At 43.7% G+C, this 25980-nt stretch overlaps 1 protein-coding gene across 7 annotated transcripts in view; it reads right to left on the bottom strand.

Annotated features, from left to right (window-relative positions):
• The window catches only part of ENOX1 (ecto-NOX disulfide-thiol exchanger 1), a 553951-nt gene that overhangs the window by 106851 nt on the left and 421120 nt on the right, over window positions 1–25980 (bottom strand). For all 7 annotated transcript variants that reach the window (XM_043579372.1, XM_043579396.1, XM_043579389.1 and 4 more), the window contains 2 exons: window positions 14099–14205; window positions 10017–10134 (listed from right to left, as the gene is read on the bottom strand). In XM_043579372.1, coding sequence (XP_043435307.1) covers window positions 10017–10134; window positions 14099–14205 — 225 coding nt within the window. The remainder of the gene's footprint in view (window positions 1–10016; window positions 10135–14098; window positions 14206–25980) is intronic.

Raw genomic sequence — 25980 nt, 5'->3', positions numbered from 1 at the left:
TAGAGGGGAAACAACAACAACAACAACAACAACACATTTTTCTCATTAAATTAAAACATGGGATGGGCAGGGAGAGGGCATAATACTTGTGAGATCTCTCCTGCGTCAAAACTTCCCTGAGTCTGTGCATCTCAATAGGATTGGTATTATCGTAGATGCTGTCCCTCTGATCTTTAAGACTTATTGAGAGGTACATCTCATAAAAAAAAAAAAGCCCAGGAACAATGAAACAGGGACAGCACTACAATAAGTCCTGAAATTAGATGCTCAATAAACTGGTGATCTTCTCATATGCTCTCCCAGACCCTAGGGATGCAAAGGAAATATGGGATGAGATGGGAAATAAAAGGGCTAATATTGTGGTTCAGATCATTCCAGACCGACCGTCAAGTCTGTGCCTGTGTTTTGAGAAGTACCTTGATTTTTCTCTTTACTTTTCTGGAGAGCTGGGGAGTGGAAGACACGAGTTGTGACAGGGTGTAGGGTTTGCCAAAGGAAATGCGTGATGGCACGGCTCTTTCCCCGTGCACTTTACCTCTTCAAAGCATTTCTTCTTCTTGCCTAAAGCCATAGAACAGATTGCTTTTGAGGAAATGAATATCACTCAACTAGAAAAGAGACTGTGCCAATTTCCTGAGTATTTTTAAAAACTGGCATTTCTGTTGGAATGGGCCTAAAAACAGTTTGCTGGATGCACTGCCGATGTTGAAGTCAACCTCTTTCTAGTCAAAAATACAGAAAATAATGGGGAGACTAAACACGAGCCCCAGTCAGCTTTGTCTGGATTAACATTTTAAGGTAATACACTCTCCAGTCTACCTTTGCCTCCAAATGGCATCATGGCGCCACGCACGCACGTCACAGGCTTTCAAAATCCTTGGTTGATTTTATTTGGTTACAGCCTCTTATGAAGCCACTTAAAGCATTTGGGGGAGATTCTGGAGCTTTTCTCCCATCAAATTTAGTGGTGCCTTGTGAAGGTCATTAACCAGGCAAGAAGGAAAGTAGCACTGAGCTCTAGACTGTCCACTTGCTATCTTGGGGAACTAACATAACTTCTCAACATGTGACTGCATCTGCCTGTCTGTGAAAACAGAAAGTGGTTGTGCAAGATGATTTCGAAGGGTCTCTTCCACATCTGAAGAGACTCATCATTGCCATTCCCGGCGGGTAAGAATTCAACAGCAGAATTCAAAAGCAGAATTCAACAGAATTCAACAGCACATGTCTGCCCGGTTTAGAACTTGAATTATTTCTTGACTCTTAATCTAAGAGCTATACAAATATGATCAGTCCTTGAAACAGGAAATTGTAAGACAATGGGGTCTGGAAATTAAATGTGGAAATTCCCTGATGTAAAGCAAAAGGAGGCAACTCAATAAATTTCCATTATCTGACACTGGTTACTACTTTTAATTTTCTTGTTTGACTGGAAATGGCTAGGTATTCCCCAATCAATGTGAATTTTATCACACGTTCTCCGAGGTAATTTAAAAATTAATACTTACTACTTATTAGTTTCATTATTAAAATAATACATGTATATACTGTGGAAATTTCTGAGATGCAAAGAGAAGAAAACAAAAATCACCTATAATCACGCCGCCCAGAAATAATCGCTGAATATTTTGACCCATATCCTTACATATTTTCCCTAACATACAAATTATGAACGGAACACATATACAAACCACATGATCTGTACATTGATTTGTAACTGATTTTATCACTTAGCAATACACTGAGAATCTCTCGTGCCATTATATAGTCTTCCAGAATATGATCTTTCTCAGGGCTGTTTATGGATATATAATTAATTAACCAATATCCCAGTGTTAGATATTTACATGTTTCTAAAGTGATTCGATAACTGAAAATTTAGGTAACTGCATTAAGTGTCAATGGCCCATTTGCCTTAAGTGGAAAGCAAGGGCCTCTGGGACACAGCGAGCAGCTCTGGAAGTCATGGTGGGCTCATTAAGAACCTGCAACACCCTACCCGAAGCACTATGATGAATACACTCTGTCTTGCCACTTCTGCTCTAGAAATGATTCTCCCTACTTCTCTGCTACTGACGGGGAGTCTAAAATAAAGTTCCCTTTCCCTAGCCTCTTCCCAGAAGGCTTCACACACTGTGTCCTGAAAACTGGGGGAAGAGTGGCTGAGCCCTTAGTCCCTCTCTGGTGTCAAGGACGTTCACCCAAATAAAAGAGTTTCTAAGCCACTTGGACATGGGAGAGCTCACTATAATAATAATTTTCAAACTTGCTATAAACTTCAAAGTCCAGGGATTCTAAGTGTAAGCATCATATCACGCAGGGGGAATTTCCAAGACAGGAAGAAAGTAATTACTTCTTTCAATTACTTTTTTCAGTAGCTATGTGGCACTCCGCTGTGCACGGATAGCCGGAATTCTATAGGACTTTGTCTTGTCCTCACTTGTCTTATTTATACAGTAGTCTTAGTATCGTCAGGTCTCTGATTAGTGAAGCTTATGGGCGACAGTGTTAGCAGTCAAGGTACAATAACTGTGTCACCAACTGTGTTTTGATGCACAAAGCAGAATGAACACACGGAAGAATTAGGACAATGATGTTCATAAACAGTACATCAGTGCTAAGAAGTTGGTAATAGCATATGTTTTAATATAGTCTGGTATTGATTCTTTTGGCCAATGTCCCACCTTAACAGTGTTATAGTCACATTTTAAGATTTTAGATGGAGAGGTACAGAAGAAAATCAATAGATACTATCTTTCCACTACCAACCAGCCACATATCTATAGCCTCTCTGCCATACTCACATTTAAGAGATCTAAAAGATGCTTTGGGGATGGCTGGTCCAGTTATCAGGCTTCTAATAACCTCAGGAATCCACTCTGACTACCTCAAAGATTATAGCTTCAACTCCCAGCGATTCACGAAAAAAGAGCCTATGATCCAGAAGAGATACATGCTCATTTTCTATTTTTCTATTTCATTAACATATAAAAAGGAAGCTTAAAAAACACTCACTTGTTACACAAGAACTGTCTGAAAACAAAATCATACAGAATGATTGTTTCTGAACCCTAAAAACATAGAGCAAAGTGCTTATGTAGTTAAGCTGTGGAGAAGAAAAAAGATTAGAAGCGAAACGATCTTTTGTAGTATTCAAACCAACAGTTTTCTTCTTTCCTTATTCTTAATCAATAGATTTTCCAAAATGACCAAGCATTACCTTTATATGAAAAAAAGCTTTTATTTTTAAAACGTGACATGCTGCTGGAGGGCAATGAGCTGATCTACTAAAAGTATTTTCTATAAGCACCAACTAGAATCACTCGATTCTAACTGACACTTGACAAAAGTCAGTGTCGAAGAGGATAATCCTGAAACTCCCACTTATTATTTACAAGCAAAAAGGAACAATTAGGAATAAACACTACTAAGGAATTCTTCCTTATGTTTAGGAAAGAAAAACAAAACTTATAAACTTACCCAGATCCTGTCATCTAAACTCCCTCAAAAATATTCTGATTTTTTCCAGAAGTTGTGCAAACCACACTTAAATCCCAACAACACTGTGTTAATTTTGCTCAAATGCAAGCTGAAAACATATTTTAACATCCTGTCAGAATGAGATACTAAGAGTGTCGATAAAATGACACTAAAATAAATGTAAATTTAGACTGCGGTTACAAGTGGCTGCCTGAGTCTGGGAAGATGTTAGGTTGCTATAGTATTTTCCATAGCAACTTTGCGTCTTATTACATAAATATTCCCTCAGTGTCCTTACAGCCTACTAAGAAAACTGGATTAAATCTACTCTCCTATGTAATGATCCTGCCTCAAACCTTATCAGAATGAAATGCCCAGAAAACATAATAAACCGTAATCTAGATCATGGCTCTTTGGCAGGTGCGAGGCGTCAGGGGCCACGGGCTGTGCGTGAGTAGCTGTGCTGTGACCTCATCCTGTGCACGGGCCACTTGTCTACGCTCTTCTCGGGTCAAGGTCTCTGCAGTTCTCCCTTTCTGAGGATGGGCTGTTAACTTCCTCCCTTTTCTCCTCTGATGTCACCAAGCCCCCGGGGCCTCCCGTCACTAGGCAAGAAGCTAGGGTTTCACAGAGCCTCAGCCTGTTCTGCAAAAGCAGCTGGGACCCTGTGCTGGGCTGTCACAGGAGGAAACCGGCTCCAAGCCAGTGTTGACCAGGAATACAAACTGTTTGAGATCCTCAGCGAGGGCTCAACTGGGTTTTGTGGGGGTGCAGCACAGTTGCAGGGTTAGAGTATCTGACAAAATCTGCGGTCTCCTAGACACAACGCAATTTCAGCAGAACCAATCAATTTTTACACTAAATGCACGATTATGGAGAATGTGTGCATATGTGAGAGAGATGTCAGGAATATGGCATTATCAGGTACTACACAAAAATAAGATTAATAAGGGGCTAAGCTTAAAAAGAGCTGAGGCTCCAAATGTTACTTTGTAGGACAGATAAACACAGTCTGGTTGGACCAGAGTGCTTCCATGACAAAGGAATCCTATGCTAGAGGATCAATTTAATAGCATCCGTCTCTTGCATTTAAAAGGTAAGGCAATTTACAAAAATAATTATTTCTACGCTTTTTAAAACCATGTCCCTTATGAAAGGGAAGCTGTAAGCGCACACGAGATGAGGGAACTGAAAATTCTACCTGAAATAAGCATTGGCTTGACTTCCTTTGGTAAGATTAGCAAGATTTGAAAAAGGACGGGGTGGGAGGGTAGCAAAAGCCTTGGCTCCTTGAGAATGAAGCTCTATTTCCAGAGTTCAGAAATGAAGCAGCCTGCTCAGCCCACATCAGAAGGTGCATTTCATCATCTTTCAGCCATATTAGTTTTAATTAATCACATTTCTTTGTTTGGCACTTAGATTCCCAGAAGACATTCTTCTGTGGATGAAAACAAGACGCTCGGCTTCAATTCAGTGGTCGCGGATGGACACACACCGCCGCTGTTTCTCCTCCGGGTTGTCATCACATGTGAACACAAAAGTCTGCGAACACATTGTCCTTCCTTGCTTCCTCTCACCACTGGTGCACCCGTCTTGGGGGTCTGCTGGTGCAGGGATCTCGGCGTGGCTGTGGCCTCACTGGGTCAGTTCACTTTTCACTTCTGAGTGCTCTCGTCCCTCTGCGGAGTTCTGAGCGACTCCTGAGTGAGCCTGCTTGGATCACATGCAGTGTTTCCTAAAAGCTTCTACTAGCTGCCAGTGACGTGGCCCCCTCCGGCTGGGCCCCTGCAGGATCCTTCTCTGGAATCCTTCCTTCTGTGCCCAGGCTGGTGCTGGGGGGTGGGTAGCACTAATCCTCTTCTCAGGCTTGTGACAAACTGTAATCTGTTGGGCATCCTAAATGTCTTTCAAAAGCACTCTCCTGTAGGAATTAATCAGGAAAAACACTAAGGCAGTCCTGGTGTTCAAAGAGATCAAGGGAATAGCCAGAGAGAGCGCCTTCTTGTTGTTAATTTCTTTAACCTCAAGCTGCCAGCTACATATGAAACTATTCAGACACACTGAATACTGCTAGGTCCAACTGAATTTGATTGTGAGTCTCTAATTTGATTCAATTAGCTGAAAGATTTTCGGAATCCTTGCTGGATGTGTTACTGAAATTAAAAGAATAAATCTGTACCTACATGTGGAAAGTTTCCATGGCAAATCGACAACTAGAAAACACCTTTCGTAATTAAAAGAGTATTTGCTCCTATGAAGAGCTCAGAGATTAAATGAGGTGTAATTACAATCCAAGAACATTTGTTTGCGCATTATGAAATGTTTTAAGGGTTGTCTATTAAGGAAGGACATTTTAGTTTTATCCTTCTGAAATTTGTCTTCAATGTACACTCATCAATGTACACTCACAATCTACACTCATCAGATACTGGATGAGGTGCAAACACTGGATAGAGGTATTTATTTTGGTTTACATCAAATTTACGGCAATGGCTTTCGAACATGTTTGGCATTAGGCTTTTAGGCATTTAGCCACTGTACTTTTTAACTTAAAATGTAGATTTCTTCTCTTCAAAAAGCACCTCACACTCTTGAGGGCGGGGTAAACTGTGCCTAGCCCTCTCCATACTGCCCCCCCCCACCCCCACACCAGGTCCACAGTGTCTGGAGAAGAAGAAGGGCTTGACAAATATTTGTTGATAACTAGAATGATGCTGAGTGTCCACTCTCCGGGTCACGGCCTCTTCAGCACGTGGCACTGGATTTTGAACGCATCAAAGTTGTGAACATTTTGAGAAATGAATCATCCTCGTTTGAGCAAGCTTCTTAAGGCTTTCCGTTTAAATTTAGAGCAAATGTTCTCAGGGTTACCACGTTCCCATCAACTTCCGGGACAAAGGCATCAAAAACAAAGACCAGAAGAGGGGGCATGTGCAATTGAAGTCAACACAATTCACTTACTTGGTGAAAGGCCCAGAGCCGGGTGCCCTAGGTGATGACGACAAGCGGAGGTCAGACTTACTGAGCACTTACTATGTGCTCAACGCTGTCGGTACGGTCGGGAGGGCTTTCCACGCACCGACTCCACAGTACTATGGCTAACTGAGTGCTGCCACACGAGGCCTTACGCTCTGGACAGATTTCCTCTTTTCTTCCCTTTGTTCCCTGTGCACTCCTGCCCCACCCCTACTGCCAACCTGGAGGAAGGAGGAGGAAGCAGCAGCAATAGATATGGCTTTTAAAGTGGGGCTTAATTCCAGTAAAAGGCAGACGATGCAGCAGTAAATTTGAATTTTTATCAGAAATCATCTTCACGGGCTTTGGAGCCGGATGCCAATCTTCTTGAATGAATGCTTCAATAAATCTGTCTTGATTTTCAAATTTATTAACAAAACTCATTTTCATTTTTATCAGCATCTTAGTTTTGCTCCAGCAGCTCTGTTTCCCCTTTAGGAGGTAACTGATAAGGAGGAACAGTGAACTGCCTGCCCAGCATTATATGGCAGTTATGGCAGGACTGGGGAACCCTGGCCAACGACACGTTGTAAGTTATTACAGGTGGTAAAAAGCAAAAGTACAATGAAATATTCTGCACAACCAGAAGAGCAGAGATATGCCAAAAACACTGATTTAGAAAAAAAAATTAAACCCAAGATATAAGCCCAAACATAATAAATTGTATCCTTTCTAGAAACCAAGGAAAGTCAATTCTCTCCGTCTCCCCTTCAGAAATAAAATCTGTGCAGGTTGGCGTGGGCTCCAGGAGGAGGTGAGGAGCAGAGAGGTCCTGGTGCATCGGCCTCATGCAACCCGGCAGGTGAGCCTCTCCACGGTCCTCTTGGACAGGAGGAGGCTCCACGAAGGAAGCCCTCCTCTGGAATTTCCAAGAAGTCTTGGGTCACCCAGGAGGTTGGAGGCAGAAGCTCCCTGTTTCCGCAGAAAGCAAAAGGGCAAGGGATTCTTTAAAGAATAGAAAGCTTTACTGCTAGGTCAGCCCTTAGCAACTTCCACCAGTGAATGGAGCCTTTTGAGACACCTGCTCCTGGGTGACGGACAGATGCAAATTTGCACCTGCAATGAATGCAGAGAGCCTCGGATGACACCACTGAAAGGTGTGTTTTCCCGAGGCTCCTGGGCCTGGATCCCTCCCCTCCCAGCAGCAGTTTGCAGGGATCCTGTCTGAAGCTTGGTCAAAAGACCAGATGGGAATTCTTGCCCTCAGGCTGTGTCCCTGAATGTGCTGGGCTGAAAGGAAAACAGCTGCTAGCCTTTTGGCAGGATCTGCGGGGCCCAGAGGAATAAAAAAGGTTAGTTGCTTTCCTTTTCCTGTAATCAGTCCTGCGCTTTCCCCATAAACCACACGCCGCGTCCTCTGGTCCATCTCATTCTGAAAAGCACGAAAAAGACTTTGAACTCCTGGGGACCTGGCATCTGAACTCCAGTTTTTCCATCTCTCCCACCAGCACTCGTATAGATCATGCTCTGTGTTGTGTGCATTCGTTGCGCTGGCCAAGGAAAAGCCTGGAGAACTGAAAAGTTCAGGTCCTGCTTCAGGCTCTTATTAGATGCCTGGGGGAAAAAACCAACAGAGATCTAGCTAGAAGGCTCTTCAGGGAAGCTGCCAGAGAGACTCGCGCATCTCAGCCTAGGGAAGGGAGCTTTGAATTCTTCTGCCGCGGAACTGTGGGTCTATGCTTGCTGTCACGGTCTAGAAGACTTCCCACTGGAGCCTACTGCCTGAGTCATTATTATTCTTGTCCTATTCTGAGCACACTATGAAATTATACACATTCCTCATTTGGGAAGTTGACGGCTTGTTTAAAAAGAAATGTCACCCCAAAATTGAAAAAAAAAAAGCCACGGGTTCAAATAAGAATTTCTGATTGATTGCTTTTCTTCTACACCTACCGTATAAGAATGTTAAGGATCCAAGTTTCATGTAAACTTGCCCCTCCTCTAGAAACTTCAAAAATGACGAAGGCTTTATTGAGAAAAGAAAATTATTTATTTATTTACCAGCAGCGCTCATTAAATGTAAGAAGTTCACACTAAAACTTGCTCTTTGCTTTTGATACACGCAGGCTTGCGGGACAGAAATTGCCGTCCTCAAATAAATAAGTCCAAGCCCAATAATCAGTCCTGAGAAATCTCATTTCCACTTAACAAGAGACGTACTCTGACACATAAATGCTAGGTTCATTTTTCAGACAAAAGATACATGGCTTCAAAAACTAGTGGCACGGTGCCTTCTTTTCTGCTAAGCTTCTGAAAGATTTAAATGAGTGGCATTTGAGGATGAAAGGGAAATTTTCTAAGGCAGTGGTCCTGAAAGTTTAGCGCGCCTCAGAATTCCCTGGAGAATTTAAATCGCAGATTTCTGGATCTCACATCCCCACCCCTGCCTCCTAGAGTTCCTGATTCCTTGGGGATGGAGCAGGGTCCAAGAATTTACATTTCTAACAAATTCCTCGGAGGTGCCTGATGGTGCTGGACTGGGGACCACACTTGAAAGAACCACTGCGCTAGGGAAATTGAACTCCCTCTAAGTATGCCTAAAAGAAAAGGATTTTCTTGTGATCATCATTCATGGCCCTGGCACTCGCTGAACCCCGGAGAAAGGGAGCACTCTGACCACTTTGCAATCTTGATGACCTGAGTATTGGAGTCTTGGTTTTGGCTTCTACGGACACACTAGCAAAGATCCTCTGTTCCTGGCCATTTGATTCTGTTAAAGAGCCTGAGGTGGGTGAGTATTTTATTCACTGGTACGTCGAAGGAGACAGGTCAAATCTCCATGCTATTCCTCTGATTTTCTTTTTTGGAAATGGTGGCAGTTGTGGTCCTTCCCAGGCCCTTGAGACAACACGCTTCCCCTCGGACGAGCAAGCAACCTCCCTTGGTGTCTCCCATATCTGATTGAGCATCTTTCTTGCCTGTAATGCCAAGAGATTTGCATCTAATTCGGGGAGAGAGTTTTCAATCAGCATCTGAGTGTAGGCGGAGCACGAAAAGCAAGGTTCTCTCTAAGCTTCTCTCCTTTTTCCAACTCAGGAGTGATGCCCCTTTCTTGGTACCACATGAGGCCACCGCTTTGATTACAGGTTAGGGAACGTTTATTGGAAAAATGTCTAATTCTCCCGCACATTGGCTCAGAGGCTAGAAAGCTTCTTTAGGGATTAAACAATTCCCATGTAAGAAGCACACAGACTGAGACCAAATTTTATCTGTATCTCAGCATCAGCGGTGGCTGCCACCCTCTGGAAAAGGATTTTTATGGGAATAGACAAATATCCCTGAAGAAAGTGCAACAGCCCCAGATATATGGACACAGAAACAAGTGGACCAATTTAAATCACCGTGTTCCGAAGAAGGAGTTTAAAGTTCTATTAATAAAAGGCAGAGTCACTCAAAGATGAAACTTTAGTATAACTCAAATAAAAGTGAGTTATGCGGCCATTTCCTAGTACATACGCCCCATGTGAGATCTGGAAGATCATTAGGATGCCTCACAGGTGTGTGGCAGTCACCAGCCTTACCTGATTCATCGACTCTCATTTTTTTAGTCGGGCTGTCACAATTCTCATCATCTGACATTTCCATTTCTTCTTCGCGGCGGATACCCATAAGCTGCTCGCTTTGAGCGTTCCGGAGCTCCTGAAAGTAGAATATACGGGGATGTTAGAGTCACGCACACATGTCAACCTACCTTTTCTCAATGGTCTTTTGGTGTACTGGGATGCCCATACGAACGCTTAGAATCTGAAGCTTTTACACCTCCCAACCACTGTCCTGCGTCATCTAGAATGAAGGTCTGAGCGTATGGGGAGCGGAAAGATCCAGGGATAAAGACTAGTCAAGGGGCCTTCAGCAAATTATTTAATCTCTTGAGTCTCAATTTCCTCATCTGCCAAAAAAGGGGATGATAACATCACCTAGGAGGATTCCACAGAAATGCCTATCGTCATGACTGGCACAGCGGTGGCTCAGAGCTAACGATAAGATACATGCACGGTGGCATTTATAAAAGGCCTGGTCGACCACTGACACACCGTGTCAATTCACGAATGTTTCCTCATCTCTCTTGACCTTGATTTGCTTATTGGAATTCTGTTGATGATAATAGTTTTGAGGAGGAAATAAGTGAATGCCTATAAAGCTCCTTACCGTTGTGCCAAACGCTTGGTTTGCTAAGTTGATAATGTGGACAACTACTACCCTTCACGCAAAACGGTGCCCCTGCATGTGTGTATGTGCCTGTGTGTGATCACACACGCACACACACACACACACACACACACACTCACTATTCAGGTATCCAAATGGCACATTTCAAAAGATGCTGGAGGACCAATGAAAACAGATACCTTTTTGGCGTTTCACATTATCATGTAGGGGTTTAGTGTTTCTGTTGTGTTGGTTGTTTTGACATCACTTAAAGATCTTAGGATCATGTCTTACTTTCTCTACTTACTAGAGGAGTGACTGCAGTCAAAGGCATTTACTTTCTTTGAGTCTTTGTCTCCTCACATTTTATAAAACGGGCAACAGTAATACAAGGCTGCTTGAATGCAAGAGTATATGTGAAAGCACACCGTAAAAAGGAAAGAATCAAAACACATTTCTGATGTGTTTTCAGGCACTACCTTGCCTAGAAGTCAGGACACTACAGTTGTTTATGGTAAGTAATTCTATTATTTTTGTACTAAGCTGAATAGCTTATGTTTGTGAATCCTTACCAATTCTATTCTCTTACATGTACTGTCCTCAAAACAACAACAATGAAATGACTGCATTATTCTTCCCCCCCCATTGAAGTTGAAGTCTCTAAATAAAAACCACATAGTTAAGATAGTTTTGCTTTATCATGAACTTATGAATAACAATAAAAATAAATTATAACACCTAATGTATTAATGGCACGATTTTAAACAAATTTCTAGTGCCCATTTGATGGATGTGATATTTTATTGTGTGATAGGTTCTCTGATTTCTCCTCTCCTCCTTAGCTCACAGATTGTAACTTTGGTAGTAGGGCGGAAAAAAAGGAAATTATTTACCGCTAACAGTATTTGCATGGTCAGCTCTGAGCAATGGGAATCACCACTGCAGAGGACAGGGAAACGGGAGGGGGCAGAGCGTCAAGGTTCCTGGGAAAGGGATACCCATCACAGGGAGTCTTGAGAGGTCACCGGGGTGATGGGCAATGCCTCCTCACTTGGCCATGACCCCCAGTAGAAAGAGGCACCAATTCCACCTTAAATAACACCAGTGGGTCTTGGAGGCATATGTCACATGTGATTAGTGGGGAAGCGTTTAGGTTGTGTACAGCTAATTTTTCCGCGGACAAAGAACCCGGTTCCCAAAGAGGTGGTTTGAAAATACTTGAAACAAGGAAAAGTCAAGTGGAAAGAATAAATGAGGCCGAAAGGGCCTGTGGTTTAGTCCCCACAATTAATGACAGATTGTCATACTGTAGCGGTTCTTGCGGGGAAGGGTGTTGGCAAGAAAAAAAAATTGGGGAGGGGAAAAAAAACCTGAGGGTGTTTCCACAGGGTGCCTCTGGTTCAGCAGTAAATCACTAGTGCACTCTCATAAATCTGTAAAGGTGTTGCAGATAATTAACAGATGCTGTACATGGGAACGCAGAAAAAATCAAGCCAATTATCAAGCTTCTACGCAACAGAGAAATCATCCACAATGTTAAATTACCAACTGGTATTTAATCAATTAAGCGACATGGAGGGGAGAAAATCAAAGGTAATTTAGAATTCTATTTCCTAGTATATCAAAAGAGGTGGGAGGAGTGGCAGGGAGGCGCAAAGCCCCTCTGCGGGAGCACCTTTCAGGACTGCGTGCATCCACGTCTGCCTCTCCGTGTGTACCGAGCGAAGCAAGCGGTCTTCCTTGGAACAAAGCTGGAAGTCTTTGTGTGCCCTGCTCAGCAGCAGGACCATCAGGGAGGCAGGGCTGGGGGTGGGGGTGGGCAGGGGGAGCAGGCACGTGGGAAGCGTGATTTGGATCAATAACCGATATTTGCTAACACTCACGTAGTAATGACAGCCTTTTCATGCCCAGATTATTTAGCATCATGTTGCTTGCCTTTCTCTTAACGTTTCTGTTAATCATGTGTGGTTTTTATGTGAAGGAAAAGAATGTACACAGATGTATATGTGAACAATTCATAGACCAGTCACTCCCAAATCTGAATCATAGTTTATGGATTTCAGTTTGTGTTTGCATAGCCCTCAATCTGTCTGTTTCATCACAAACGAGGACTCTCTCCTCCCGAAAATCAGCCTTGACTCAGCTCGCGATTCAGTGTCTGGACGAGCAGCAGGTAAGCGCCCTTTGTTTTTCTGGCTCCTGAAAAATTAAAGAGAAAGCCCACTTCCTCCTTACTCAAAATCCTGAACAGAGGAAGGGAACTACATCAGTCACCAGCCACCTTCTTAAGTCTTTGTGAAGAAAGCAAAAAATGGCCTTCTTAACAATAAATTGCACCAGCATGTTAAGTGTCCCATTATTGTGAAGTCATTCAGGATTGGCCATAATAACAGTGATAATCAAGAATTCATTTGGTATTCATGTGGATGTTAGATCTCGTGCCATTGGTATTTAGCTGTAATTTAGCATTAGTTAATGGGCACTTAAAATGCTACCCAAATGATTGATATTATAGTGCTTGGTGGTTCCTCAAACTCTACATAAAACACTTATTTTATAAGTGTGAGCCCAAATCGTTGCATAAACCAACCTTACCTTCTAGAAGTTTTGAGATTTTGAAAGAGGGGAGTATCATTTAGAGAACTTTAGTACTAACATGCTAGTGATAGAGAGGCATCCAAATGGAAAACATTCTCTCGTTCAAAAAAGAAGCAGCAGCAGAAGAAGCAAAGATAGCATACTTACTTTTAAATTACAGGTTCAAAGCGTACGCTACACTGTGGAGTTAAAAAGAACAGCTGGTCGACCAATGACTAATGACACATTCTGATCCTTCTAGGTGGTGAGAAAGGTCAAGTTCTGGCCTCTTTCCTTGGGGTAGATACTCACACGTCAAGCACTGATGCGGAAGGGTGGACCTGGCTAGCCTAGACATTCACTCCCCTGGGGAAAGGTGCCCTGGGGAGACTGGCTATATAATTGGCCGGCCAGCATAGGGCACTAAGGCATCGTTTACAAAGAGAAGGCACAGAAGAAAGGCATGCTAGCCATTTCTAGCCCAAAGAGCAAACCATCACCATCAGTTGCAGAACACTGAAAAAAAAAAAACCAACCCTCTGTATTTATTTAAAAGCGAGTCTTCTGTTTTACATTACACCTTTCTTCAGAATACGCAAGCAACACGTGTTGGCTTATTTCCGAGCTCTTTGCTATCAATGGCAGAGATGCCTTTCTTCCTTTGCAGGGGGAGAAAAGCACTCTGTTTTCTAAGCATTAAGTCAGCTGCTTTTCTGGATAAGGCACACATCTGAGCTGGATTTAGAGCTGACAATGCGACAGGACAATGGCAGGACAGCTGCCCGCTATGACAAAAACCGAAATGGCTGCAGCCACACTATTCTCTGCCAATCCAGCTGTGTGATGGTGGTTAAAAAGTAATAATAAAATCACCAACCTCAGAATGCTTTCGCCAAATGTCTATGTTCTTGCGCTGAGCTTTCGAGAAATGGTCCCAAGCTTTTTGTCTGGTAGAAGCGTTGAAAACGGCCACAATCTGCTCAACTTTGGTGAACAAGGAAGTCAAACAAGACAAGTAATTTATGTTGTGATCACTATAGGGAAGCAAAGCAAAGACACTAGGAGTCTATGGATGATGTCATAGTGGAAATAACATCATCGATATCCATCCAATTTGTGCCTTTTTGTACTTACATTTTAGCAAGGCTGGGGATGTCTCCCTTCAAGTCTGTCTCCACAACTTTAGGTTAAAACAAATTCTAAAATACAACTGGGTAGAGCTCATGGGCATCTGCTTCCAAGATTCTGCAGCTTTCATTTAAAACCGTGACTTGGTATGTCTACATACCTAGATCTATGGATAAAGATCTGGTGTTGGCATACAGATGCCTGGGTTGGGGGCTTAGAAGTGAAGCCGGGGCGAGGCGGCTGAATGAGGGAGAGCCACATATACATCTTTTTCTCTTTTGGTCTCCATCTCAAGGACTCAACTGCAGTCCTCTGAAGACATTACCGGGTCCAAGTTCCAATAGGTGTTTCATATCACCCCTCAATCTCAAGGGCCATTTTTACTCCTTGGCTCCTTTCTCCCCTCTACCCACCCCCAACCCCCCCACACCCTCTGCAGCCAGCCCTCCAGCCCTCTGGCAGGGAACAGGAGCAATCGTCTCCACTTCAAGACAGACCAAGGCTCACCCAACCAGCCGCACAGGCATGCAGATCTCATTTCAACACGGCCTGACGTCCTGCTCCCTAGTAGTTCATCAAGATCACATACCATTCTGTTCTGCCATTTTCACTTTCCTAAGGCTGCCCTCCCACACCCCTTGAAGTTCTAACTCTCTCACTTTGGCTGCATTTAGCATTTTTTGGTTCCCAGGCAAAGTGCTATTGGAATGATAAACCTGTGGGGCCCTGAACAAAGCTATATAGCTATTAGGGGTGGGGCCAGCCAACTGCAGATCCAATCTTTCTTAAACAGTTATCGATCTAGTAAGCATGGGATTAAGGAAATTATAGCACTGAATTAACCATATGATTAAACCTGAATTTCTGAATATTTAGTTAGGAAGGCCCAGTTAGAATTACCTTCTCATGGATGCTAAAACTCTAACATAAATCCTTCTTAAGTGATTCCCAAGGCTCTATTATAAAAAAAAGGGCATCAAAGCTCTTCCAAATCTTCCAGGTGTCCAAAGTATGGCAAAGAGTAATGGAGTAATCCCCACAGAACAACACCTGGTGCCACAACTTAAAAAATTGTCACACAGAATAAGTAAGTATATGATGGAGCAGAGAAAGAAAGTAGATGCTGTTCACTTACCACATTGTCAATATCTTCCAACGCTCATGAGCAACCACTTCCCAATCAATGGGTAATTTTCACAGAGGCTTTTATGTTCCCCCTTTTCTCTCGAGAGAGAATCCCAACTCCAAATCTCCTTATTTATCAAATTTTATCATCACGTCACATGATGAACTTGGTGCACTCAACTTTACCAGGAGGAGGTGCTATCACCTTAGCTCACGGTCGCCAGGGGCGCATGCGGCTCCCTTCCCCGACCTCGTCTGGAGGAAGTCACGCTGCCAGAGTAGCCACACTGTGCTGCTCTAGGTGCTGACTTTCACCTGACTGCCACCTCCCCGGGCTCTGCTTGGCTCCAATGCAGCATGGCAGGTGGAGAGGAGCTGGTTCAGCCTCACTGCCTGGGCTTCCTATTGTTTTGTCTGCATGTGGGCTGAGGTCGTGGGGGAATTTCAGCTTCCTTTTGCTTGGGCAACACAGAGTTGTCAGCCCAATCTGCAGTGGTGAAATGCACCGTCAGGCGAGATTTCAGGGGTGGGAATTATGGGACTGTTAAAAGAGTATATGACCCCACAGAGTAGAGCTGTTTAAGAGGCATCATTTAGAGGAGTGAGAACAGAGGGGCACCTGGGTGGCTCGGTCGACTGAGCATCCGACTCTTGATTTCAGCCCAGGTCATGATCCCAGGGTCATGGGATCGAGCCCCACATCGGGCTCCACAATGAATGTGGAGCCTGCTTAGGATTCTTTCTCTGCCCCTCCCTGTGCTTGCACTCTCTCTCTCTAAATAAACAAACATGAAAGAAAGAAAGAAAGAAAGAAAGAAAGAAAGAAAGAAAGAAAGAAAGTTAAAGAAAGAAAGAAAAGTAATAACTGTGTTATCAAGAGGGGAAGGGGCAGTAAGGGTTGAGGCCAAGTATTTTGGTGGTGATAGTCAAAATTCTGCCATCAATCAAGAAAGGCTGTTAATAAAGGGGATACACTAGAGAGAAAATGATCACATATGTGTGTATAGAGTAGGGGGAAGGTAAGAGAGGCCAGCAATACCCATGGAATCATAAAGAAGGGAAAACGCTTAGAAGACAGACCCAATGGCTGAATACTGCACAGGTTCAAGGGTAAAAATAGATCCTCTAATATCTACTCAAGCTATGTACCACTGCAGATATTTCCTGTTTGAGGCTAAGTATCTCAGTTATCTAGAACATGTTGTTACCATATCCTGGGGCATACGTTCAATTCATTCATCCACCCATTCATTTATTCAGCAAACATCTGAGATCCTCTAGTTACCTACCAAGCACTTCACTGATTGCTAGAAATATATGATTAAGACAGCCCTTGCCCCTGATGGGATCAGTCTCTAGGGAGAGAGGAAGAGAAGCAGATAATTATCCTATGCAAGAGAGGTATGGATGACGGTACGGGGCCACAGTAAGTAACCGGGGCCACAGTAACTAACCCGGTAGGTACAGTCAGGGAACACCCCCAAAGGAGACAACATTGTCACTAGGTCTTACACGATGAGTCAATGCTTGCTCCTCACTTCAAAGGCTAGGGTGAATGCTAAGTGAGGATGGGTCAAGAAGGACAGTGGATGCTAAGCCAGGTGGTGAACTTTATATTGTAACCTGAGGAGGCACATCTGAGTAGGGTTTGTTTGGGAGAAATGACGAAGGCTTGAGTGAAGGCAGAACAGTGAAACAGAGGTGGGAGCAAGGAGTCATATGATGGGGCAAGCTGATCGGACAGGTGGCTGAATTGCTATGAGGAAGGAGGGGGGAGACTAGCATGCCTCAGGCTTGGGAGACACCTCAGCAACCAGGAGAACAAGCCCAGGGGGAGGCGGGAGAGAGAACATAAGGGACGTGCTTGGAACACACTGAATTTGACATGCCCGAAGGTCATCCAGATGGAGCTGAAATACAGGTGGGGGGTTCAGAAAGAAGTCACGACTCAGAGACACGTCTTAAATTTTCTCAATTTAATGCAATTTCATGCAGTTGTATTCTTTTCAATGGGGTAACTGATTAAAAGCAAAACTAAATGTGACGAACTCTATACTTCTTAATAAGTTTTGTACTTTCTCTGCAAATAATACCAAATAGTAAAGACCCGACCCCCCCCCCCCCCCGGTCCCAAATAAAAATAAAAAAAACCTTGCAACTCCGATTAGGTTTGAAAAACACTCTCAAGGTTTCTCCATGGCTCAGTTTCCTTCTCTCATTTCTGCAGAGACCGCTCGGGAACCAGCCATTTCTCTTGCAAATGAAAGTTCTTGGGCACACGAAAGGACTCGGAAAGAGTGCTTGGATCAGCAGGAATCCATCATCATTAGGGAAAAACCACCTCAAAGAGTAGGGCTTAATGAATGTGATTCAAAGGCAGCAGATTTGCAAAATCATAAATCAGGATGACCGCTGGTACTGGTGTCCCAGGTAAAGACCAGACCCTCTTCGTCGTCTCCAGCAGGGAACGCCGAAGAGCAAGCTGACTGCCACTCAACACCCCCCCCCCCAATATAATTAATACTACGGGTCCTCTACCCAATAAAACTGCAAGTAGTTACTCACTAAACTCAATCTTTAAAGTTCTACCTAAAAGCTCAGAGACGACATAAACCGTAAACAAGGCGGCCCTGGCATTTGTTCCAAAAAGCAGCTTACAGAAGAACAAATTCAAATCACCCCAGCCCATGCCTTTGCCACCCTAGTGGGCCAGCGACTTCTGGTTCTAAGGCCACATGTGAGCCTGGGTCAGGTATACGCTCAAACATTTTGGAAGTACTATCAACAGAAAGAGCTCAGTCAGAAAATTTCTTTTCTTTCTCTCTTTCTTTCTTTCTTTCTTTCAAAATTTTTTTGAAGTTTATTTATTTTGAGAGACAGAGAGCAGAGGAGGGGCAGAGAGAGAGAGGAGGGGAGAGAGAGAATCCCAGGCAGGCTCCATGTTGTCAGGGTGGAGCCCGATGTGGGGCTTGAACTCACGAACCGTGAGATCATGACCTGAGCTGAAACCAAGAGTCAGACACTCAACTGACTGAGCCACCCAGGCGCCCCCAGGAAATTTAAATCTATCCTTCACACCTTGCAAATCTATCCACCCCCCTCCACCATCAAATTCTATGCTTCAAGTGTTTTGCCTAAATTAGGGTTTTGGAGAATCATGAAAAACTCAAAAGTGCTTTTTCATAATTGTGCTTGAGTGTCAGTCTTCGATGTCATAAAGGAGTCCCTGACATATATCCAGCAGGTATAAGTGAACTTATAAGGAAGGATAAACAGAGCTTTGATCAAATCGCTAATCACTCTTTGCAGCTGCAAACTCCTTGTTAAAAGATTAGAAATTGCAAGCATTTATTTGAGCAAAAATCAATCAAATTAGGCAGTGCCGAATGGTAAGAGCCCTCCACTGACTGGCAGGAGCCGGGAACAGGCCACAGGCTTTCACAGGAAAAAGGCGGGAAGCAAAGCAAAGCAAAGCGATCGTGGATCGGTCACAGCTTAAAATCTAGTTGCCTGCCTGCGATTGGTTGTCCTTAGGTTTCAGTTTTGTAACTTTTAGGCATTTATAGGCTTGGATTTGGGTTCGCTGATGGACACCACCACGACATCAGGGCCCCCTCCGTCTGGTGTTCCCCTTGTTTATTGAAGAATTTAACATCCCAGTAGTGATTATTCATTATCTTGTATGTGTGCACATAAAGAGGCACTACACACACATCACACGCACACGCATGTATATATTCTTCAGAATTAAAAAAATCCATAAGACTAAGTAATGTAACAACTTTTTTTTTTTTTTTTTTTAGTACTGTCCCCTACCTCAAAATGTTTGGCCTCAAGATGTTTGGCCATCTGCTGAATTCAGAGCACACTTCTCACCTGACAGAAAACATGACACGTTATCTTTAGAAGCACTGTGTTCAGTTTTCGGGAAGGAAAGCTCGGCACGGGACATCCATTCACCCAGAAACAGGCCACATTTAAACAAGCTCTCTGGGAGGGAGCAGAGTGCCAGGCACAAAACCTCAGATTTCCGGGCTGCACGAGGCTCCTGAATTCTGAGCTCCGGGGCAGAAAGGCCTTGGAAGCAAGGCAGATGGAGGTTAGGCTCCTCCAAGGAGCACAAGCCCAGACCTTTCTCTTCCTTGTCCCCTGACTACCTACTTCCTCAGTCCTCCATGTTGTGTTCCAGCTAAATAGCTGTGAAACAGCCTTCAATCCATTTAGTGTTGGAAATGTCTGGAGACGCTAAGTCCTTATAGGCAGTAGCTTTGCCTTAATAGAGCACCTCAAACAAATCTTCAAGCTCAATTTTTTGTTTTTTTTTTTTAATATTTTTTTTCAACGTTTATTTATTTTTGGGACAGAGAGAGACAGAGCATGAACGGGGGAGGGGCAGAGAGAGAGGGAGACACAGAATCGGAAACAGGCTCCAGGCTCTGAGCCATCAGCCCAGAGCCCGACGCGGGGCTCGAACTCACGGACCGCGAGATCGTGACCTGGCTGAAGTCGGACGCTCAACCGACTGCGCCACCCAGGCGCCCTCAATTTTTTGTTTTTAATGTTATCTGGGCTCATCATAGAGCCTGACTCTGTAGGGTTCAGAGGAAATTTGATTTTCCTTTAAGGGATAACATCTTTTCCATATCCTCTATGAAGAGCTCATAAAAGATGTTCTAAGGCACGTAACAAATGAAATAGTTGACTTCCCCCACCCTGGCTGGTTCCTGTTGCTTTGAAATACTAAAAGCTAGGGTAGAATTGATGAGTCTGGGCTCTGGACTGAAAAATTACAACAGAGGGAATGTAGTAAGTGATTCAGGCTCTCAGGACACCCACAAGAGCAAGACAAAGCCAGAGGGAGGAGCAGTTAGTGTCGGACACAGACAGGGGAAGCTGCTAGAAGAGATTCCCAGAGAGATTCCTGCCTACTCAGTCTGGGTCCTGAGCACACAGGAGCCTGCCAGTCAGTCTGGCAGGAAGCCCAGGAAATAGAGAATTAACACGGTCAAACCCATCTATTAGGGAGGCATGGACTGGAATTTCAAGTTGAGGAGGAAAAAGGGCATTCTGGGGTTTTCTCCAGAGATGAAGAAAAAGAGCATTGCTGCATGACACCGTGAATCCATTACAGCGTGTTAAACCCGAGGCCACGACACCACGGGCGGGCATCACCTTTCTTAACATCCTGGCTAGATGAGGCCGGATGTTTAGTTCTTTGGGGGAATGTGGACGGAGACAGAGAGAAAGTGGCGATCAAATTATATATATATACGTATATATATATATATATACACGTGTATATATATACACGTATATATATATACGTATATATATATACACGTGTATATATATACGTATATATATATACACGTGTATATATATATATACGTATATACATATATATATATATAAAGAAATAGGATGCTTTTAGCAAATTTCAAGCAAGCACGGAATGGTGACATCATTCAAATAAATGGTAAGATATTAGGTGGGCGGTGACTTCTTAAGCTTTGTATAAATCCCAATACATTTCAGGAACTGGAGATCCCCTTATTAATACATATATTCAAATATTCTGAGAAGTATCAAAACAAAAATCTCTGAGAATATTATAATTTTAATGGTTCCTTACAACAGGCAGCATTTATTAGGCTTTTAAAATCCAATAAATCCCCCTGCCTAGATTAGCCCTATTGACTAGATAAAAGTGATAGATGTATTCAAGAAAAAAGGAATAAAATGAAAAGTAAAAGGTTACCTTCCCATCCTGGCTGCCTCCCATCCAGTTTCTCTCTTTAAAGGTAACAACTCTTAACAGATTCTGGCATCTCCATCCAGGGAAAAATCTTACGCATGTAGTAGATAGACTGTGTCTATCCTTTTTTTTTTAATTACAAAAAGCATAACCTTTCTTCACTTACACAAAAGTGCTGACATTGTATATACTGTGCTGAAACTCGCTCTCACTTAACTTATCTTGGAAATCTATTCGTATGCATGTTAAAGGCACTTCATTTCACCGCGCTTCCCTTTTTTACGCTTCGCAGGTATTTTGCACCTTTTACAGATTGAAGGCTGGTGGCAACCCTGTGTCGAGCAAGTCCATCAACATCATTTTTCCAACAGCATTCGTTCGCTTCATGTCTCCGTGCCACGTTTTGGTCATTCTCGGTAATTCATTGCAATACTGCAACCTCCTCATCATTATTGCACTTGTTACGATGACCATTGAAATTGCTTTGGGGCACTGCGAACCACACCCATATAAGATGGCAAACTTAATCGATAGATGTGAGTGTTCTGATTGCTCCACTGACTGGCTCTCCCCCCATCTCTCTCCCTCTCCTCAGGCTCCCTGTTCCCTGAGACACACCAAAGTTGAAATTGGGCCAACGAATAACCCTATGATGGCTTCTAAGTGTACGAGTGAAAGGAAGATCCAATCGATGTGGCAAGCTTCACTGTCGTCTTATTTTAGGAAACTGCCACAACCAGCCCAGCCTTCAGCAGATATATCACCCTGATCAGTCAGTGGCCATCAACAGCAGACAAGATCCTCTGCCAGCAAAGAGATTACAACTCTCTGAAAACTCAGGTGATGGTTAGCACTTTTTAGCTACAAAGTATTTTTAATTTAAGGTATGTACATTTTTTTAGACACGATGCTACTGGACGCTTAATAGACTCCAGTGCAGTGTCAATATACCTCTTATATACACTGGGAGCCCAAAATATTCATTTGATTCACTTTATTGCAATACTCACTTTATTGTGGTGGTCTGGCACTGAACTCGCAATAGTTTGGGGGTATTCCTTCGTTAATCAGGTTGTAATGAACATCCTCAGACATGTCTTTGGGCTTTTTAAAATAATGTTTTAAGTTTGTTGATTTTGAGAGCGAGAAAATGTGAGCAGGGGAGGGGCAGAGAGAAAGGGAAAGAGAGGGCGAGAGAGAGAATCCCAAGCAGGCTCCACACTGTCAGCATGGAGCCCGACAGGGAGATCCAACTCATGAACCGTGAGATCATGGCCTGAGCTGAAACCAAGAGTTGGACGCTTAACCGACTGAGGCATGCGGGTGCTCCTGGACATTTTTATATAAACGTCTTTATAAGAAATTCTTGGCAGTGGAAAAGATAAAAGAGTATCTGAATTAAAAAAAAATTTGTTTAACGTTTATTTTTGAGAGAGACAGAGACAGACCGCCAGAGAGGGAGACACAGAATCCAAGCAGGCTCCAGGCTCCGAGCTGTCAGCACAGAGCCCGACGTGGGGCTCAAACCCACGAACTGTGAGATCGTGCCCCGAGCCGAAGTTGGATGCTTAACTGACTGAGCCCAAGAGTGTCTGAATTTTAAGTTTTTGAGAGCTATTGCCAAATTGCACTTTAATTTCATGCCCACTAAGTTTTGTTTTTCAGATTAACTGGAAGTTTGTACCTTTTGACCCCCTCTCCCCATTTCCTGTACCTCCACCCTCTGCCTCTGGCAACCACCAATCTAGTGGACTGTTTTAACAAGCTTTCCAGGTCACTCCAACGAGTGCTGAAGTTTGAGAACCTCTCCTTTAACATCTCAAAATAAATAAACTAATAAAACATGATCTTTAAACTTCCCAGCAATCCTCTGGGGCTGGTGCTTCCATTATGCCCGTGTCACAGATGAAGAAACAGATTCGCAGAGAGGGATAAACACTTGTCCAAGGTCGCATACTTAGCAAATGGTGAAATTCAAAAGGGACCCATGATTCTAATCCCCTCTCTCTCTGCAGACAGGGAACGGAGGCCCTGAAGGGGCTTCCTTAGGGAGCGGAATTGCATTCACCTAACTCCAAATTACGCACATCCAACCCCTTGAACAATGCAGGGATGAGGGCCACTGACCTTCCCCCGGTCAAAAATCATGGGTAACTTTTGCCTCCCCCAAAACTTACTAGCCTCCTGTTTACCGGAAGCCTTACTGATAGCAAAACTGCTGATTGACACGTATTTGGTCTGTTATATGTGGTACATCCTGTATTCTTAACAATAAAGGAGGCTGGAGAAAATACAGGGTACTAATGTACTGCATTGAAAACATCTGTGCACCAGCTCAGGTCAAACCCATGTTGTTCCAGGGTCAAGCGCATTTATAAACGTTTGTATACCTATTTACACTTATGGGCCAGAGTCTTCTGAGCACGGTGGAGTGTAACATCCAGACACCGTACTAGGGGCTGCAGATCCAAAGATCCTTCTGGTTCTCGTAGCCCTGGGGGGAGACAGCCGTACACATGATTGAGTCATGGTGGGAGAAGCAGCTTGCAGAGAGCATCCAAGGAGGCAGGAAAGGCTCCAATGACCCTTGGTCCATTAGGTAGGTAGAATTTTCTAGAACCCAGGAGCCAAATATTTGAGATTGTTATGGGGCAGGAAGCTGACGGACCGTTTTCCAAAAGTGTCCTGAGGAATCCGAGAGACGGAGAAGCGTAATCAGCGCCTGGAAAAGGCCCCTGTTTCTTGCGTGTCTACCAGACGGGAAGGGGCTTCGCTCAGTGTGTGCCCTTAGCACGGGGTCATCTAAAATCCACTCTGTTTTGTTCATCACTGTTGCTGAAACAGGGGAAACCTGAGGAGGTGGGGCCGGGCTGAGGGAGTGCTTTTAGGAATGCAACACTGTGGGGAGGCACAGGAGTGGGGAGGGAGAGCCAGGGAGCCCTTGTTGGGGCAAAGTCTTAGTTCCACCACTAAGTGGCTGTGTGGGCTGAAGAGAGCCTCTGTGTTTGAGGCCCCAGGCAAAGGGGGATGGACTATAGTCCTTTCTTTTCTGTTTTAAATTTATGTATTTATTTAAGTCATCTGTACACCCAACGTGGGGGGTTGAACCCATAACCCCCAGATCAAGAATCACACGCTCTTCCAACTGAGCCAGCCAGGCGCCCCTGGACTAGTTATTTCTAAATATCCTCTCTAGCTCTGTGATCCTACAGAAGACGCTTCAGCAAGCTTTCTCCGCAAAGAAATAGTAAATATTTTTGGCCTCGTGGATCATACATCTACCCTGCCGGAGAAGGAGTGCGCAAACCCTAAGCAGTTTATGTCCTTAATAAATAGAAGTCCTCTCACTTTGTGGCTACTGTTTCATGATCCGCCCCGGGCACAGTTTTCCTTTGTTTGAGCCTGGACACCAACTTGGGACTTCTTTCTCGGTTGCACATAAAAGTCCAGAACACGTCATCTCCGCCTTAAAGTGACTTTACAGACACCTCACTCTTCCTCGGATCTAGTTTGAAAGGTTTAGCCGAGTCTTGGCTTTAAAAAGTTTTTGTGGGGGGAAAAAAAATGGTTGCATGTGGATTCTTTCCAAAGCAGCTCAGAGACTTTTTCCCTCATAGTCTGTTCCCCCCTGCCCCACCCCCTACCCATGACCACTCCCCACCCCTCCTCCTTACACTTAGTCGCGGCTTCCTTTCCAGTCCCTACAACTGAGCTCATATCAAGATAGCAGGGCTTCACCTCTAGCTCCTGAAAGTTCTATCTTTCCTGAATTGCTCTGCTTTACTTAGCACATCCTATGTTAGCTCTTAAAATCTAGCCTTCCATGGCTCCTCATTGGTCCAGAGGGTAAGGCTTAATTTCTGTCTCTCATTTTGCTACCAGTAAAAAAAAAAAAAATCATGTTAACATTGTAGTGGTATTACTTGGCTCAGTAGATATGTTTTCAGTGAGACTGAGAGATGCCAGAAAAGGCTCAACACTCAGAACTGGCAGGCTTCCAGCATCCTCTGCTATCAGCTTTGGTATCCTGTGAAACAGAAAATTCTGTGCTCATTCTTGATTTGAAAGTTTTTATTAAAAAAATATTTTCACGGGGCGCCTGGGTGGCGCAGTCGGTTGAGCATCTGACTTTGGCTCAGTTCATGATCTCACAGTTCGTGAGTTCGAGACTCACATCACAAACCCGCGGTTCATGAGTTTGAACCCTGTGTCGGGCTCTGTGCTGAGAGCTCAGAGCCTGGAGCCTGCTTCGGGTTCTGTGTCTCCCTCTCTCCGCCCCTCCCCTGCTCATGCTCTCTCTCTCAAAAGTAAATAAACATTAAAAAAATTTTTTTTAATGTCTTCTCTGGACATTTATTCCCTGAGTGCAAACAGATACTTTTTTTTTTTAATGAAAATAACGTTTCCAGCACTTAAAGCATTGGCAAATATAGTCATCAGTATGATTTTGAGGAGAAACAGAAAACCTGTCGAGTTGCTAAAGCAGTTATGGGCAATTTTTTTCTCCTGGATTAACGATAGCAATGACGACCACAGACACGGAAAACATTTTAACACTTCATAAAATTCTTTTCCGACAGCGGGAACATAGAAGCCAAATTTCCCTTGGCAGAAATTAAAAAAAAAAAAAAAAAAAAAAAGGTTTAGCCGAGATGTTCCTAAGAAGTGAGGGTTTCAGAAAGAGCTTTTCAGGCAGAAGAAACATGGATGGTGACACCATCCAGAAAGAGGGGTCGTGGTCCACGGAAGAC

Source organism: Prionailurus bengalensis, chromosome A1 (assembly GCF_016509475.1).
Source record: "Prionailurus bengalensis isolate Pbe53 chromosome A1, Fcat_Pben_1.1_paternal_pri, whole genome shotgun sequence".
NCBI classification, from domain to species: Eukaryota; Metazoa; Chordata; class Mammalia; order Carnivora; family Felidae; genus Prionailurus; species Prionailurus bengalensis.
The sequence above is the reverse complement of the archived record's forward strand: the minus strand, read 5'-3'. Positions and strand labels throughout refer to the sequence as shown.